General features: G+C 56.2%; 1 protein-coding gene across 1 annotated transcript in view; it reads left to right on the top strand.

The window, feature by feature from the left end:
- LOC144943904 (spectrin beta chain, non-erythrocytic 1-like) overlaps positions 1–12,998 on the top strand; it is a 74,709-nt gene extending 61,711 nt beyond the window's left edge. The window contains exons 32-41 of the mRNA XM_078871753.1: positions 609–853; positions 3,885–4,023; positions 4,265–4,349; positions 5,133–5,329; positions 6,076–6,206; positions 6,749–6,812; positions 7,613–7,752; positions 8,457–8,630; positions 9,406–9,448; positions 10,056–12,998. Of these exons, the coding sequence (XP_078727879.1) occupies positions 609–853; positions 3,885–4,023; positions 4,265–4,349; positions 5,133–5,329; positions 6,076–6,206; positions 6,749–6,812; positions 7,613–7,752; positions 8,457–8,630; positions 9,406–9,448; positions 10,056–10,343 (1,506 nt within the window). The 3' untranslated portion in view covers positions 10,344–12,998. The remainder of the gene's footprint in view (positions 1–608; positions 854–3,884; positions 4,024–4,264; positions 4,350–5,132; positions 5,330–6,075; positions 6,207–6,748; positions 6,813–7,612; positions 7,753–8,456; positions 8,631–9,405; positions 9,449–10,055) is intronic.
- Positions 12,999–13,200: the final 202 nt, after the last annotated feature.

Raw genomic sequence — 13,200 nt, 5'->3', positions numbered from 1 at the left:
GGGTTTGTTGTGTAGGCGCATTACTACGTAGGCTGTGTGCCCTTACAATCAGTGTTTAGCATGCAACCACAATGCGATGGTGATGTCACAACAATAATATATCCTGAAGCTTGCATATGGTTGGATCAGAGGTCGGCAACCAAAATAACAACAAGAGCCATATTTTTTCGAATTAGGTAAAAAAACCTCTATTTCAAGAGCCGCAATGCAATTTGAATACAAGACGGCGGCCCTTAACGAATAACGTCACGAAGCAGTCCATAAAGAGCCACCGCGTGCGGCTCCAGACCAGCAGGTTGCCGACCCCTGGGCTGGACGAATAGCAAATTGTGTAGGAGTACGGGGTGGTGGGGCGGTGGGGCGGTGGCCCAGTGGTGGCCCAGCGGTGGCCCAGCAGTGGCCCAGCGGTGACGCTTGTTGTCGAGCTTCGCAGTTCAAATCCAGTGGCCGTCCCGACCGATGTCGGGGCGGCCACCAATTTTCAAAGGAACCAGAGCAATCGACCAGTTGATGAATTGACTTCACCGCCTCATCGTCCCGGCGGTGATGACGACCCGGAGGCCTCGCGTGGGGCGGTGCTCATGCGACGTCGTCTCGTCGCCGTGCAGGTGACGGCGCTCCAGGAGTCGGCGCGCGGCCTGCAGGAATCGTACGCGGGGGACAAGGCGGAGGAGATCCACCAGAGGGAGCGGGAGGCCGTGAGCGCCTGGGAGGGGCTGCTGGCGGCGTGTGCCACGCGCCGCCAGCTGCTCTCCGACACGTGGGAGAAGTGCCGCTTCTTCAGCGCTGCCCGCGACCTCCTGCTGTGGATGGAGGGCATCGAGAGGCAGATGGAGGCTCAGGAGAAGCCAAGGTCTGAGGATTTACGTTTTTTTACACAGATATCCCAATTGCGTTATCGATGTGGGATTGGTGCGACGCTCCGTGTTGGAGACCGTTTTGCGGAAGTGGATAGAGCAGAGCTACCTCTGAGATCATTTAAAAATGCGTTCTGGAGTCTTGAGGAGAAAAGGCCGTGCTTCTGGGTGATGCCGGCTGAGACCGTGAGTGCCACACGACCGAGAGACTCGCAATGCCACGGGGTCTTAGGGACCTCATCGCCCACCTCATCCGGAAATGAGGGTCACGTCGAGGATGAAGCACCCGTCAATTATTCGTAATGCAATTGAAGCTGATTTGTTGACGTGTAATGCTCAAAGATGGAGGCATTCCTGATGGAAATTGATGCAGATTATTACCCCCATGGAAAGGCTCTCTTTTGATGCCACTCTTGATAATATTTTCTACCGATAGAAAGATCATGCAATTGTTTGTCATGTTGGGTCAGTTACACTGCGATTGACAAATGTTGCCATAAAAGTACCTTACATTTCAACCTCTAAATCGATCTGCAGTGCATGAATCTATAAAGGATACGTTAACAGATGTTGTTTACCTCGGAACTGCCATTGGCCTTGCACCTTCCGCTCCGACCTCGTTAAAATTCTTCTGCTGTCACATCAGGTCGCCGAAGACAGTTAATTCGCAACCACAAATCTGAATTTGTATTTCTACTGGAGGAATCTGATGAGCTATAAAACTCTTTTCACAGATGTCCAGTAGGGGCGGGGCAGAAGGTTACAATAAGAAACAAAAACACGATAGGAGTGCAAAGTATACGAGTGGGAAGCAAATTACTTGTTTTTATTTGACCAGTTGAAGCCCACTGAGCTATTAGCTTCTTTTTCAGAATCGACCAGCGCACAAATTCTATCTCAACCAAGTGGGTTATCATGTGGATATTGATCGCAGCCAAATAATCGAAACGCGTTTTTCTAAACGTGGAGGGAAAAACCCCGGAGGACCCGGAGGGGGAAAAAAAATCCAAAAGCAGAAATTGACGAAAGATGTGACTCCGGCGAGGGCTCCGGCTGACAAGGACGTTTACCGTGGCGGAGACGGCCTCAGGGGTCAGCGCCCCCCACGACACGGCGAGCCCTCCCAGCCCTCCCGGCCCTCGGCGCCGAGCTGCACGGCACCTGATGATCGGCTGCAGCCGGGGGCGTGGAGTTCGTCAATATTGATGGCAGGCTGCCTCGAAGCACACGCTCCCTCGCGGGGGGATTACACATTCACCTTCTCCGCTGTTCGGCAAATTGCCGCGATTTGTATTCCCGCTTCTATTCTCGTATCTCCCTGTGGCGCTGCAGGGCTCTGCTTGCATAATGACACTACTGTATTCCCCACGTTATAAGACCCTCTGGAAAATCAGACGCACCCCAAACTTTTTGACCCCGGTGTCGGCACAGTTATACAAATCTGGTCACATGCACACAAGACAAGACAAAGATCCCCCCCCGTGTAGCCTTAACAGACTGTAGGGGCAAGTGCTGTTAGCGAGTGGCACCTATGAAGGCTGGAACGGCACACGAGGGGGTGGGTGGCCATTACCACGCCCGACCGCCTTTGTCTCCCTGAGGCTGAGTCGACCTAGGGGAGGCCCAGGACCGGTTTAGATAATCGTCACTGGTGTTGGCCGTGAGCGGGAATCGAACCCGGGTCGCCAGGGTCATAGCGCAGCGTAGCGCTAACCGGCTACACTACCGCTCCCCACCTGACTGATACACACACGCACATACCTCCCGGATTATAACAGCACTCGCAACTTCAGCTTAAATTACAGGGGGCGAAATGTAGAGAAACGAGTTGTGGTAGTCACGTAGAGATGTTAGAAAAGTAGGGATGCAGATCTCATCAGCAGCAGCAGCTGCTCACGCGAGGGAGTGGTGGATGGGGGATATTTCGCAATGATAGAGGGCGGAGGGTCCTGTAGAAGGGGAGAGGGTTAGCGGAGAGCGAGTGCTTGGGATAAACGATAGCGCCAAGAGTAAAGACGCTTTCTGCAAGCTGGCTGCAGGATCGTGGGATGCACACATTTGAGATGGAGTCTGCGGAGAAGAACTTAACTGCCGCTGTTGCGATGCCCACAGGCGTCCCCGCGTATCTAGCGGTGAAAATGGGAGCGTGGCTGTCGGCCCGGATAATGGAAGGTTCCAATAGCCGATACAGCAGCGGTCTCGCAGGCATGTGAGCGGGCAGGCGTACTGGCCACAGTCTCGCGACTGTTGGTCACGTCGCCTGATTGTCACTGATCTCTCCATGCCAGTGTAAGGGCGCACCTCGTTTCCACTGGCACGTTCAAGCCCATGCCAAGGCCGTGCCGAGCCAGCCCTGCACGGCTCGAGGAGGGGGGGAGCCAGGCTGTTTTTCCATTGCACGAGCTGTGCCGTGCCACTGACCTCACGCACAACGAACTAAAATGATTAACCCCGTGCCGGGCCCTGCTTAACCCTGAGCCAGGTTCAGGCTTCTTGTGAGGCCAGTTTGCATTTTGGTTCTGGCTTGGCTGAGCACGTCGCCAGCGGAACTCCACCAGTGCCGTGAGGGCTCTGGGCTGGCGTGGCTCCGATGTGCCGGGAGACGGCACATGCTACCCAGCGTTGTTTCGAGCAATTTTGAATGTCTGAAATTTTCACCGATAAATTCTCTGCTCCCGGGAAACGATTTATATGAGGGGGGGAGGGGGTACGAATTACGACGAATGACGTTCACGAGACGGCGCAGGAGGCCGGAGTGAACGAGTGAAGTTACTGACACACGAGCATGTGTGCGTGTGTGCGTGCGCGTGTGCGTGTGTGTGTGTGTGCGTGCGCGTGTATGTGTGTGCGCGTGTGTGTGCGTGCGTGCGTGTGTGTGTGCGTGCGTGTGTGTGTGTGCGTGCGCGTGTGTGTGTGCGTGCGTGTGCGTGTGTGCGCGCGTGTGTGCGTGCGTGTGCGTGCGTGCGTGCGCGTGTGTGTGCGTGCGTGCGCGTGTGTGTGCGTGTGTGCGTCTCGTCATGCGCCCAGGGACGTTTCCTCTGCCGAGCTGCACATCACCAACCACCAGGGCGTCAAGGCCGAGATGGACGCGCGTAACGACAGCTTCGTCGCCGTGGTGGAGATGGGGCAGTCGCTGCTCGACCGCGGGCACTACGCCTCCGACGAGGTACCGCCACCGGCGCACCCAGTGTCTCAGAAGAATTAAACAATCGACGATAATCACAATTTGACGATATTTTGAAAGACAAAAAACAGACGATGGTTAATGAGAATATTATTTCGCGAGCTACGTCGTGGGATCGCCATCACCGTCACGACTCCAGTGCCAATATTCACCATGTTCCACCGCACACTCGAGAAAGCTGCTGCTGCTGCTGCCGCCATTGTTATTGTTGTTGTTGATGCAGATTGAGGAGAAGCTGGAGCAGCTGAAGGGCAAGCGGAAGGGCATGGTCTTGCACTGGGAGGATCGCGCCGAGTGGCTCAAGCTCAGTAAGCGAGCCTCCCTCCCTCCCTCCCTCATGTCCCTTGTAGCCGTTGCTCTGGATGATCACAGGATGTGTGGGCTGCGAAGTGTTAACTATTTAAATATGGTCATTTTGTCCATGCTCATTATCAGATTTTACTGTCTTAAAGAAAACTAAAGAAACAAATATTCCTTGCATTCGCCTTTCAACAAGTCCGTTTCGAGCATTGCCGGAACCCGGTGTCGCGGGAAGGTTCCATGGCAGCGGTCGTGACCGCACGACGTCTGTGCAGCAGCGCAGAGTGGCGGGTGTCGGGGGCAGGCCGTGCGGTCTCTGATATCGCTGCAGGGGAGTCAATACCCTCATCGTCACCCAACAAGCCGAGGTCCCTCACCTCGTGGATGAAGGCCTCTGCAAGCCCTCACCTTAGGGACATTTATTATTAAACGCGTAATATATTTATAACATTCGGCTGTGATGGGGATGGATATAAAATCACCTCTGTCTGTCCGTCTACGTGTTCCTCTGTCCGTTTGTAATGAGGGGTCACAATAACGCTCCTAAAGATAATCCAGCATCAGTGAAACGTGAGTTGCTATCCGGGGCAGAGCTGCTGTCCGAGCCCCGTGGTCTCAGCATGAATATAAATCGAATAATGAAATACTTCCGAGGACAAACGCTCGTTGGAAGGCTGTGCGCGTGAGCGCTGCGTGCGTCCGTGTGTGCGCTGCGTGCGTGCGTGTGTGCGCTGCGTGCGTGCGTGCGCGTGTGCGCTGCGTGCGTGCGTGCGTGTGTGCGCTGCGTGCAGTGCTGGAGGTGCACCAGTTTGCGAGGGACGCCGGCGTGGCGGAGGCCTGGCTGCTGGCGCAGGAGCCGCACGTCACGTGCCAGGAGTTTGGGGAGAGCGCAGACGAGGTGGACGAGCTGCTCAAGCGGCAGGAGGCCTTCGAGAAGTCGGCCGGCACCTGGGAGGAGCGCATCGCGCTGCTCGAGAGGCTGACCACTGTGTGTGCTCGCTCGCACGCACACCGACACACGCGCACACCGACACACGCACACAGACACACGCACACCGACACACGCACACCGACACACGCACACACACGGATATGCACACGCCGACACACATACGGATACACGAACACACATGCACCAACAAAGACACGTACACCGACACACAGAGACACACACACACGCGCGGATACACACACAGACGGATACAAGACCTTGTTTGCCTCACCGCCTCTCGCCATCGTGGCCAAAGCCGCCGATGGCACCGCCCCTCCGTCAAATCTCGCAGCTCCTGCGCGGTCGACAGGCGGCCTCCAAGGTCTCCGCTAACAAGCCTCCCCCATCTGGCCTTAGCTCTTGTCTCGCAGAGACCCCCACAATGCCCGTCTCCCCCACCCTGGACGCGTCCCACCCAGCGTAACAATCTATGCCGAATCACGTCCACAGCCGTCGCCTGCCCTCTTCTCCTCGGGACTCTGCGTCGCTTCTCCTGCACCGTCACGGAATTCCCAGCGTCCGTGTCGGACTCCTGCGCTCGAACGCCGACAACTTATTTTCGAGTCGCCGAGCGTCCTGCTCCTCTCTGATCCCCACAGTGACACGGATAGAGCACCCGTGCCTCCATTACCACACTCGGACTCATCTCTCTTCTCTTACGTGGTGGTTTCCGTAGCCCCCACGACTCTCACCACTCAGATCTGCGCGCGGTCGTCCGTGTCCCCGTGTGTCTGGCGGCACAGCTGGAGGTCCGCGAGCACAAGCGGCGGGAGGCGCGCTTGGCGGAGGAGAGGCGCCAAGAGCAGCTGAAGCGCGAGCGCCAGGAGAAGGAGGAGGAGGAGGAGGCGCGGCGGGCAGCAGAGCAGGAGGAGAGGTTAGAGAGAGAGGGGAGCTTCCCCGGGCTCGCGCAGGACTAGGGGACGAGGCCCCACACGCGTCGAGCGCAACTACGCCACGAGGCTTTGTCCCAGTTACAAGACTTCTTGAGACTTCACCGCTGCTCAGCTCCCCATTGGTTGCCTCGGGTTTGCCGCATTGGTCACGGCACTGACCTTGCCACGCACGGCTGTTAGAAAATGGAATTCAATGTATTACATTGTGTATATTACCGTTCTTTAACTTTTTGTCAAGGTACGATTGGAATGTGATTTACTCAGAGGAATGGCGTCAGGTTATTTATGTATTTGTCAAGAAAGAAGTCATTTACCAAGATGGGTAACTCTAAAACGAATTTGCAATGCATTTGATCAGCGCTTGGTGACATTGTAACGATTTGGCTGTGACACGATCAACAATGTCCGTCTCTTTCAATCTGGACTGCGTATTGAGCGTGCGACTGTCTGCGTTAGAGACTCGTGCGGCTTCCTTGACGATCGCGTACCTCGCCGTGATGCTATCATTTCTATTTTTTTGCAGGGAAAAAGAGTTAATGGAACAGACTGTGCAGAATGGTATCCCGTCTGATCAAGAGTCCCCGAAGGTGGGGCGTCGCTCGCACCCGGCTTGTTTTGTGTCGCGCGAATGCGTCCGTGTGGCACGCCACGTGGGATGTCTCGGGGTCTCCGAGTGCACAGCACTGGGGTCAGTCGTCCTCATCCTGCGATTCACGTCACACGCTTCCTCAGCGGCTAACGCGTTGCTGCTGTGCTACGGAAGAGGTCGCTGGGCTCCCTGTTCACCAACGTTTGTCCCGTTTCATGTACCTATCTTGAACTTCTTTTGCACCATACATAGCCAACTGTGCTAATTGGAGGTACAGGGAAAGGATAACAACCTAAACACACAAAAAGCGGTTTCGAAAGAAACTAGTTTTCAAGCTAGATGATTTAAAAGTGCATAGCTCCAGTGGCTTCCTCATATCGGAAGGAAGAGCGTTCCAGACGGCCGCAGAAGCGCCTCTGAAAGCGCGCGACACGGTGACCGTCTTTGTTCGACGGTCATCCGATGAGCGGGGGATGACCTCTATCCCACAAACGTTGACGCCCCAATTACACGTGGAGCACGTGGAGCACGTGGAGCCGAGTGTGGTCAGAGGCCAGACTGTGACCACGCTGTCGATGGTGTGCCAGAGCAGTCGGATGAATCCCGGTCGACAGTCTGCTCGCTCCATCGTCGTTACGGTGTTCACATTCACGGTTGGCCATAGGAATGTCATTCCCACCACTGGTTCAAAACGGCCAACAGAGATGAAAACTGCCCAACCATTAATCGAGCAGTGGATCTATTTTACACGCTCGGTTGGCGCTCGGCTCACGCTCGTCGTTGTGCGTCGCCTCGCAGGCCAACGGAGAGGACGCGAAGGAGGCGGACGGCAGCGCCGTGCCAACGGCCGCGGACGAGGTGCAGCCCGCCACGCTCAAGGAGGGCTCCCTGCACCGCAAGCACGAGCTCGATGCCAACGGGAAGAAGGCCTCCAGCAGGTGACCCGGCGCACGCGCTCACGAGAGGCCCAGTGTGCCGCCGTCACGCTCGGCGCTCCTCTTCAGCTGCTGCGCTCCCGCGCCCAGCCCGACGCACCGCTTTCTCCCCACGTATCAACGTGTTCACGAAGTTCAGAGGAATCCAAGGGATATAAAAGTCGGGCCTCGGTGTGAAATTTTGGAAAATCCAAGAATGTTTTAATATCAGATTGTTCTTAAAGTGTGACGTCGCAGGAAATGGTGGCACCCTATTTTCCCGAGCAATAGTGAAGTTGCGTTGCTTCGGATGACGTCACTTTTGTAACAACGTAGACGCGTTAAATTATTACTCAATTTTAAAAAAAAGAGATCCAAACTATTTCTAAAAATCTGAAAACCTAATAATTTTAAGTTAAAAACTCATCCCAAGTACGGCAGCGCCAGGGAGGAGAAGTCAGGGAAGAGAAGTCCAATTCGGCTAGCAGCTGCACACGAACTGATTTCATGATTCCATCTCTGCGGCAGACGTTCTCCCGCGCGTGTTCCCGCATTCGTCTGCCATTCCATCGGTAGTCTCGGCCACTGGCTCTCTCGCCCCTTCCAGCGACGCTTCCCGTGTTTTTCCGAGCCCGCCACACGTAGCCGCTTTGCCTTGCCGAGCAGTACCGAGCCACAGGGACGAGGCAGCGACGGTTGGACCCTCGCTTGTGGTGTGTGACCGGCAGGTCCTGGAACACGGTGTTCTGCAAGCTCACGGACCTCGGCCTGGGCTTCTACAAGGACAACAAGAGCGCCGCCGCGGGGGCTCTGTACCACAACGAGCCCCCCCTGCCCCTCGCCGGCGCCGCCTGCGAGGTGGCCTCCGACTACAAGAAGAGGAAGCACGTCTTCAAGCTGCAGTGAGTCTGCCGCGCGCCCGCGGAGGGAAGGCTTGCTGTGGCTGCCGCATGCACGGTACCCGTAAGAGGCGGTACAGCAAGTAGGTTCTCCCGTCGTGCGCATTTGGTTGTTTTGGAAATGGCCAAACATCCCAAAGCTCAGGGTCTTCTGAAGGCCCTTAAACTCTGTGAGGCTGTACTTGGTTTATCTTCGGCAGCGAGGGAACGCAACTGAAGTTCAACTTTTAATGTGCACGGCGGCACGCGGCCGCAGCGCACTGGCGAGCACACCGAACCGGTTCGGTCTCCCGGCGCGGCAGTCGAATCACCGAGGAATGCTTTCCAATATCCACCCGCTCCCCCCCGTCCACCCGGCAGCACGCGTGGGGCTGTCGCAGACGGTCTGTCGGCAGGCCGCGTGTGACGCAGTGAAGTGCGGCCATGCGCACCTCTCCCTAGATGCCTGGCCAGCGTGGGAGCGTCGGCGTTGGCACCGCGTCCCGTGTAGCGTCACACCGGAACAACCGCCCTGTACCGTCACACCGGAACAACCGCCCTGTACCGTGTAGCGTCACACCGGAACAACCGCCCTGTACCGTGTAGCGTCACACCGGAACAACCGTCCTGTGTCGTGTAGCGTCACACCGGAACAACCGTTCAGATGTTAGCGACAGAGGACGACATTCCAGCTTGTGAACAAGGTAGATAGATCTGTCGACGCGTGTTCACGAAGGGTGCAGATGCTGTCTCTGTGTGTGACGACGGTAAGCGAGCGCGTGGCTGGTTGTCTTGCCAGGCTTGCGGACGGGAGTGAATACCTGTTTCAAGCCAAGGACGACGTAAGTCTCCACCCACACGCTGCCCCACACACCCCACACACCCCACGCACCCCACACCCCCCACACCCCCCACACACCCCACACCCCCCACACACCCCACACACCCCACACCCCCCACACCCCCCACACACCCCACACACATCTCCCCCCTGTGCGCGAGAATGGTTTTAGTTAAACGCTGCCCACGCGTCGCGATGAATCACCGCGTATATCCACGCGTGTGTGCATGGAATATGTCGCTATTCAACAATCGCTTATTGTGATTCCCAATGCATGCAGACTTAGATTATTGAACGACACACGCATATCGTAAACCCTTGTTAATTCGACACATATGGGGCTCTGGCCTTGCTAAAGCATCCAATATTCCATATTATCTACAATGGAACTAGTGCCTCTTGCCCCAATATTTTTTAAAGTTGTTTTCCAAACTCTTCACACACCATACACATCGACACACCCGCATCCATTCTATCCAGGTTTTACTGTATATATGTAGCAACGAAATCTGGAGCACGACACGCAGAAGCGCACTTGGATCACAAGCGCCCGAAGGGAAACAGTTGCGGGCTGAGCGTCTCTGACCGCACCGTCGCGTTTCCCCCAGGACGAGATGAACGCCTGGATCCAGAGCATCTGTGGGAACGGGATGGGTTCGGGGAGCGCGAGCGGCGTGGGGATGGGGGGCAGCGCCAGCGCCAGCGGGCTGCCCAGCGGCGGCGGCGGGGACACGGCGAGCCTCGGCGGTGGGGAGCCGCAGCAGCAGCAGCAGCAGTCGCCTGCTGCCGTGGTGCTGCGCCGCAAGCCGACGTCGCCGGGCTCGGCCGCCAGCGACACGACGAGCCCGAGCCGCAAGAGCGAGAAGCGCTTCAGCTTCTTCGGGAAGAAAAAGTAAACGGAGAGCCGGCGGGGAGGAGAGAAACATTTTGGATACCTAGCCAGTAGAGACGGAATGTTAGACGAGAAGAATAGAAATAGAACGGCGTTGCTACTAGCATTTGTTTCGATGGCATATCCCGCGCCCGCTAAGCACTAGAACACAGCTGTTGGTGTGCCCGGTAGTCGTGGAGCGAGAGATGGTGAGGGTGTAACAACCCTGCTAGCCCTAACTTCGTTACCCGTAACCTTAATTGCTCGATTGACCTGGAGATGACATTCTAGTTAAATACGGGGGCATCGTTCCTCGCCGACTCCTTGCGGATCTGCCACTACTTAGGGGCTGTTGTAGGGTCCGAACATCTCCCTTGTAAAGAGCAAGTTGTCGAGTAACAAATGCGTAATGTTCACATTAACTTTGTAATCCATGTGCAGTGTACGTGGCATGTGGGGACATCTTAAGGGCGGGGGGGGGGGCGCAGGGCGGCACTCGAGGTAGTGGTTGTGTATCTCTGCGGGTGGCAGCGAGAGCGTGGATAGAGGACGTGCCAGAGTGGTGGGGGGCGAGGCGATGAGGTCGTGGGTTCGCGTGTGACACTACGGTACCACTGATCCTGGGTACTTTTTTTTGCCCCCCCCCCCCCCCCATACACTGCGGGGCCATCAGTGCAGAGGAAGGCGTGGGCGGAGTGCAGCAACTCGTCCTTTGTTTTGGGGGGGGGGGGGGGATTTTATTTTTCCCTTTTTAAAAATCGTGAAACCAAAACGCCGCATGCTGTGGGCCCCGGTGAGAGTCCACGCCGGGTCTCGCTCGGAGCGAGCAAAGTAGAAGCAACACGAAATATGCATTTCGAACAACCCAACTCAAATTATTATCGACCATTTTAGCACGTGGCTATATAAGCTGAGCTGCCTTTGATGTTATGCAAATACACAAGTTCCAGACATTATATTCGGTTGTAGATTTGTGCAAATAGTTAATTTTTTATTAGAGTCTGATCTCAAATGCTCTTTTTTTTAGACGTAGGTCGGGATCTCACCGTCGGTCGGGGGTCACTTTAAGATCCTGTGAATTGCCCCGCCGGTCTCCTCCAGCAGCTCTTATAGCCAAGTGCCGTGATGTGGCACGGCCACTGCTACCATTTTTTTGGCCTTGTGCCCAATATGGCCATTGCTTATTTTTTCTTTCCTTATTGAAATTACAAAGTTTTTCGTGTACAGGAATAATGGAATGTGTATGTTGTTAGAGGGAGAGAGAGAGAGCTGAAGATAAAGAAAGGATTAAGTGACATTGATGAGCGGGAGAGGCAGAACTAGTAACCAACTGTTAGTGTTTGTAAACAAACTTTATGGGGTTAAATTCATAATATAAAAAAACTAGTTTGTGTATGTGTGCTTTAACTGTAAGGTGCATTAATGTATGCATTCCGTGTGTGTTAGCGGGTAAGGGGGAACCGCCGCTCTTGCCTAGCAAGCCCCTGCGCTGTTCCACTCCCGTGGACGAGTGCTTCTGTCGGCTTGATGCGCTTTCTAACGTCGGCTCAGAGTAGAAGAAGAAGCGTTCCATCGAGCGCGGCATTGGGACGCGCTCCGCGCGATCCTCTAGGGGAGGGGGCAGTGGTGGGGGGGACGTCCCCGTGGGAGCGCCGGGTCGTCGTCCCATCTGCGAGGCGCCGCCCGTCCCGGTGCAGCGCTCGTTCCGGTCGGGGGTTCACGCGCAGGGCAGCGGCGGCCTGGACGGTGACCGGGGTGTCGCCCTGCGTGGTGGCCCGTAGGTTTCGATGCGAGGAGAGCTTTTTTTGCTTCTAGAAAGAATATGCAGTTTAATCAATAAAAACGCGAAACGTGCGCTGACATTAAAGCCCCAGTGTGCAGAGCTTTAGCAGATGTGCTTGTGCCACTTTTAACACGTTTTAACCTCAACACGTGAATATCATTAAAGGTAAAATTTTAGAACATCGTTTTAAATTAAGACGTAGTTAAGTTTCGAGAAAACTTTTTTTACGACAGTCTAAACGGCTGCGACTAGATGCACCTCTGCGCTTGTGCCAAGGTCTCGCGTTGTCGCTCGTGGCGGCGGCGGCGGTGGTGCTGCTGCTGCTGCTGCGGGGTCTGGTGCCGACTTCCCCACGGGGCAGCCGCAGAACCCCTGGGACTCTGTAGGAGCAGCGGGGCCATGAGATGGGGAGGGGAGCGAGGGGGGGAGAGGAGGAGGGGGTGATGTCGCCAGGGCTTCGCTTCTAGCCGAATCTTTCCGGGGCGCTGGGAGGACCCGGCAGGTGTCACAAACCTGGCAGTAGCCACAAGACGTCGCGCAGTAGTGCACTGGATGTGGTGTGCCGGGCGCGGGACGTGTTTTCCGGAGTCGGAGCCCCCGGACAGCTCCGGCTGAATCCCTTGAGCACGGCCACCCTGGGAGGATTGAGGCCCCGAATCCCCCATCCCGAGTCTCGCAGCGACACGAACCAGGGCGTCCTCCTGTCTCTCTGCTGGGGCTTTAAGCGCTGCCCGTAGTTCAAGAGCAAATTGCGCGCTTCTCTCACCGCTGGCCGCGACCTGCGGCTGTCGGCAGGGAGTTCATGCATTGCCGCCGGCATGGTAACCCTTCGTGCGTGGTGTCTGTGCTACACAAGGAGTCTGCGTGAGCAGTCGTGTTAATAAAAACTAAAACTGACCGTGACGACGATTCCCGCTTCCTTGACGAGTGGCGTGGCGGGGGTCACGGTGGGGGGGGGGGGGTGGGGGGAGCTGCGGCGGGGGGCGAGTGGCTGATGTTGACGGTCCCCCCGTGTTGGTCGCCGCTGGGCGAGGAAGTCGGACCACTGGGGGGGTTCGTCGGGCAGCGCGCGAGCCGCCGCTGCTTCGATCTCAGCGGC

This window comes from Lampetra fluviatilis, chromosome 33 (genome assembly GCF_964198595.1).
Source record: "Lampetra fluviatilis chromosome 33, kcLamFluv1.1, whole genome shotgun sequence".
NCBI lineage: Eukaryota > Metazoa > Chordata > Hyperoartia > Petromyzontiformes > Petromyzontidae > Lampetra > Lampetra fluviatilis.
The sequence above is the reverse complement of the archived record's forward strand: the minus strand, read 5'-3'. Positions and strand labels throughout refer to the sequence as shown.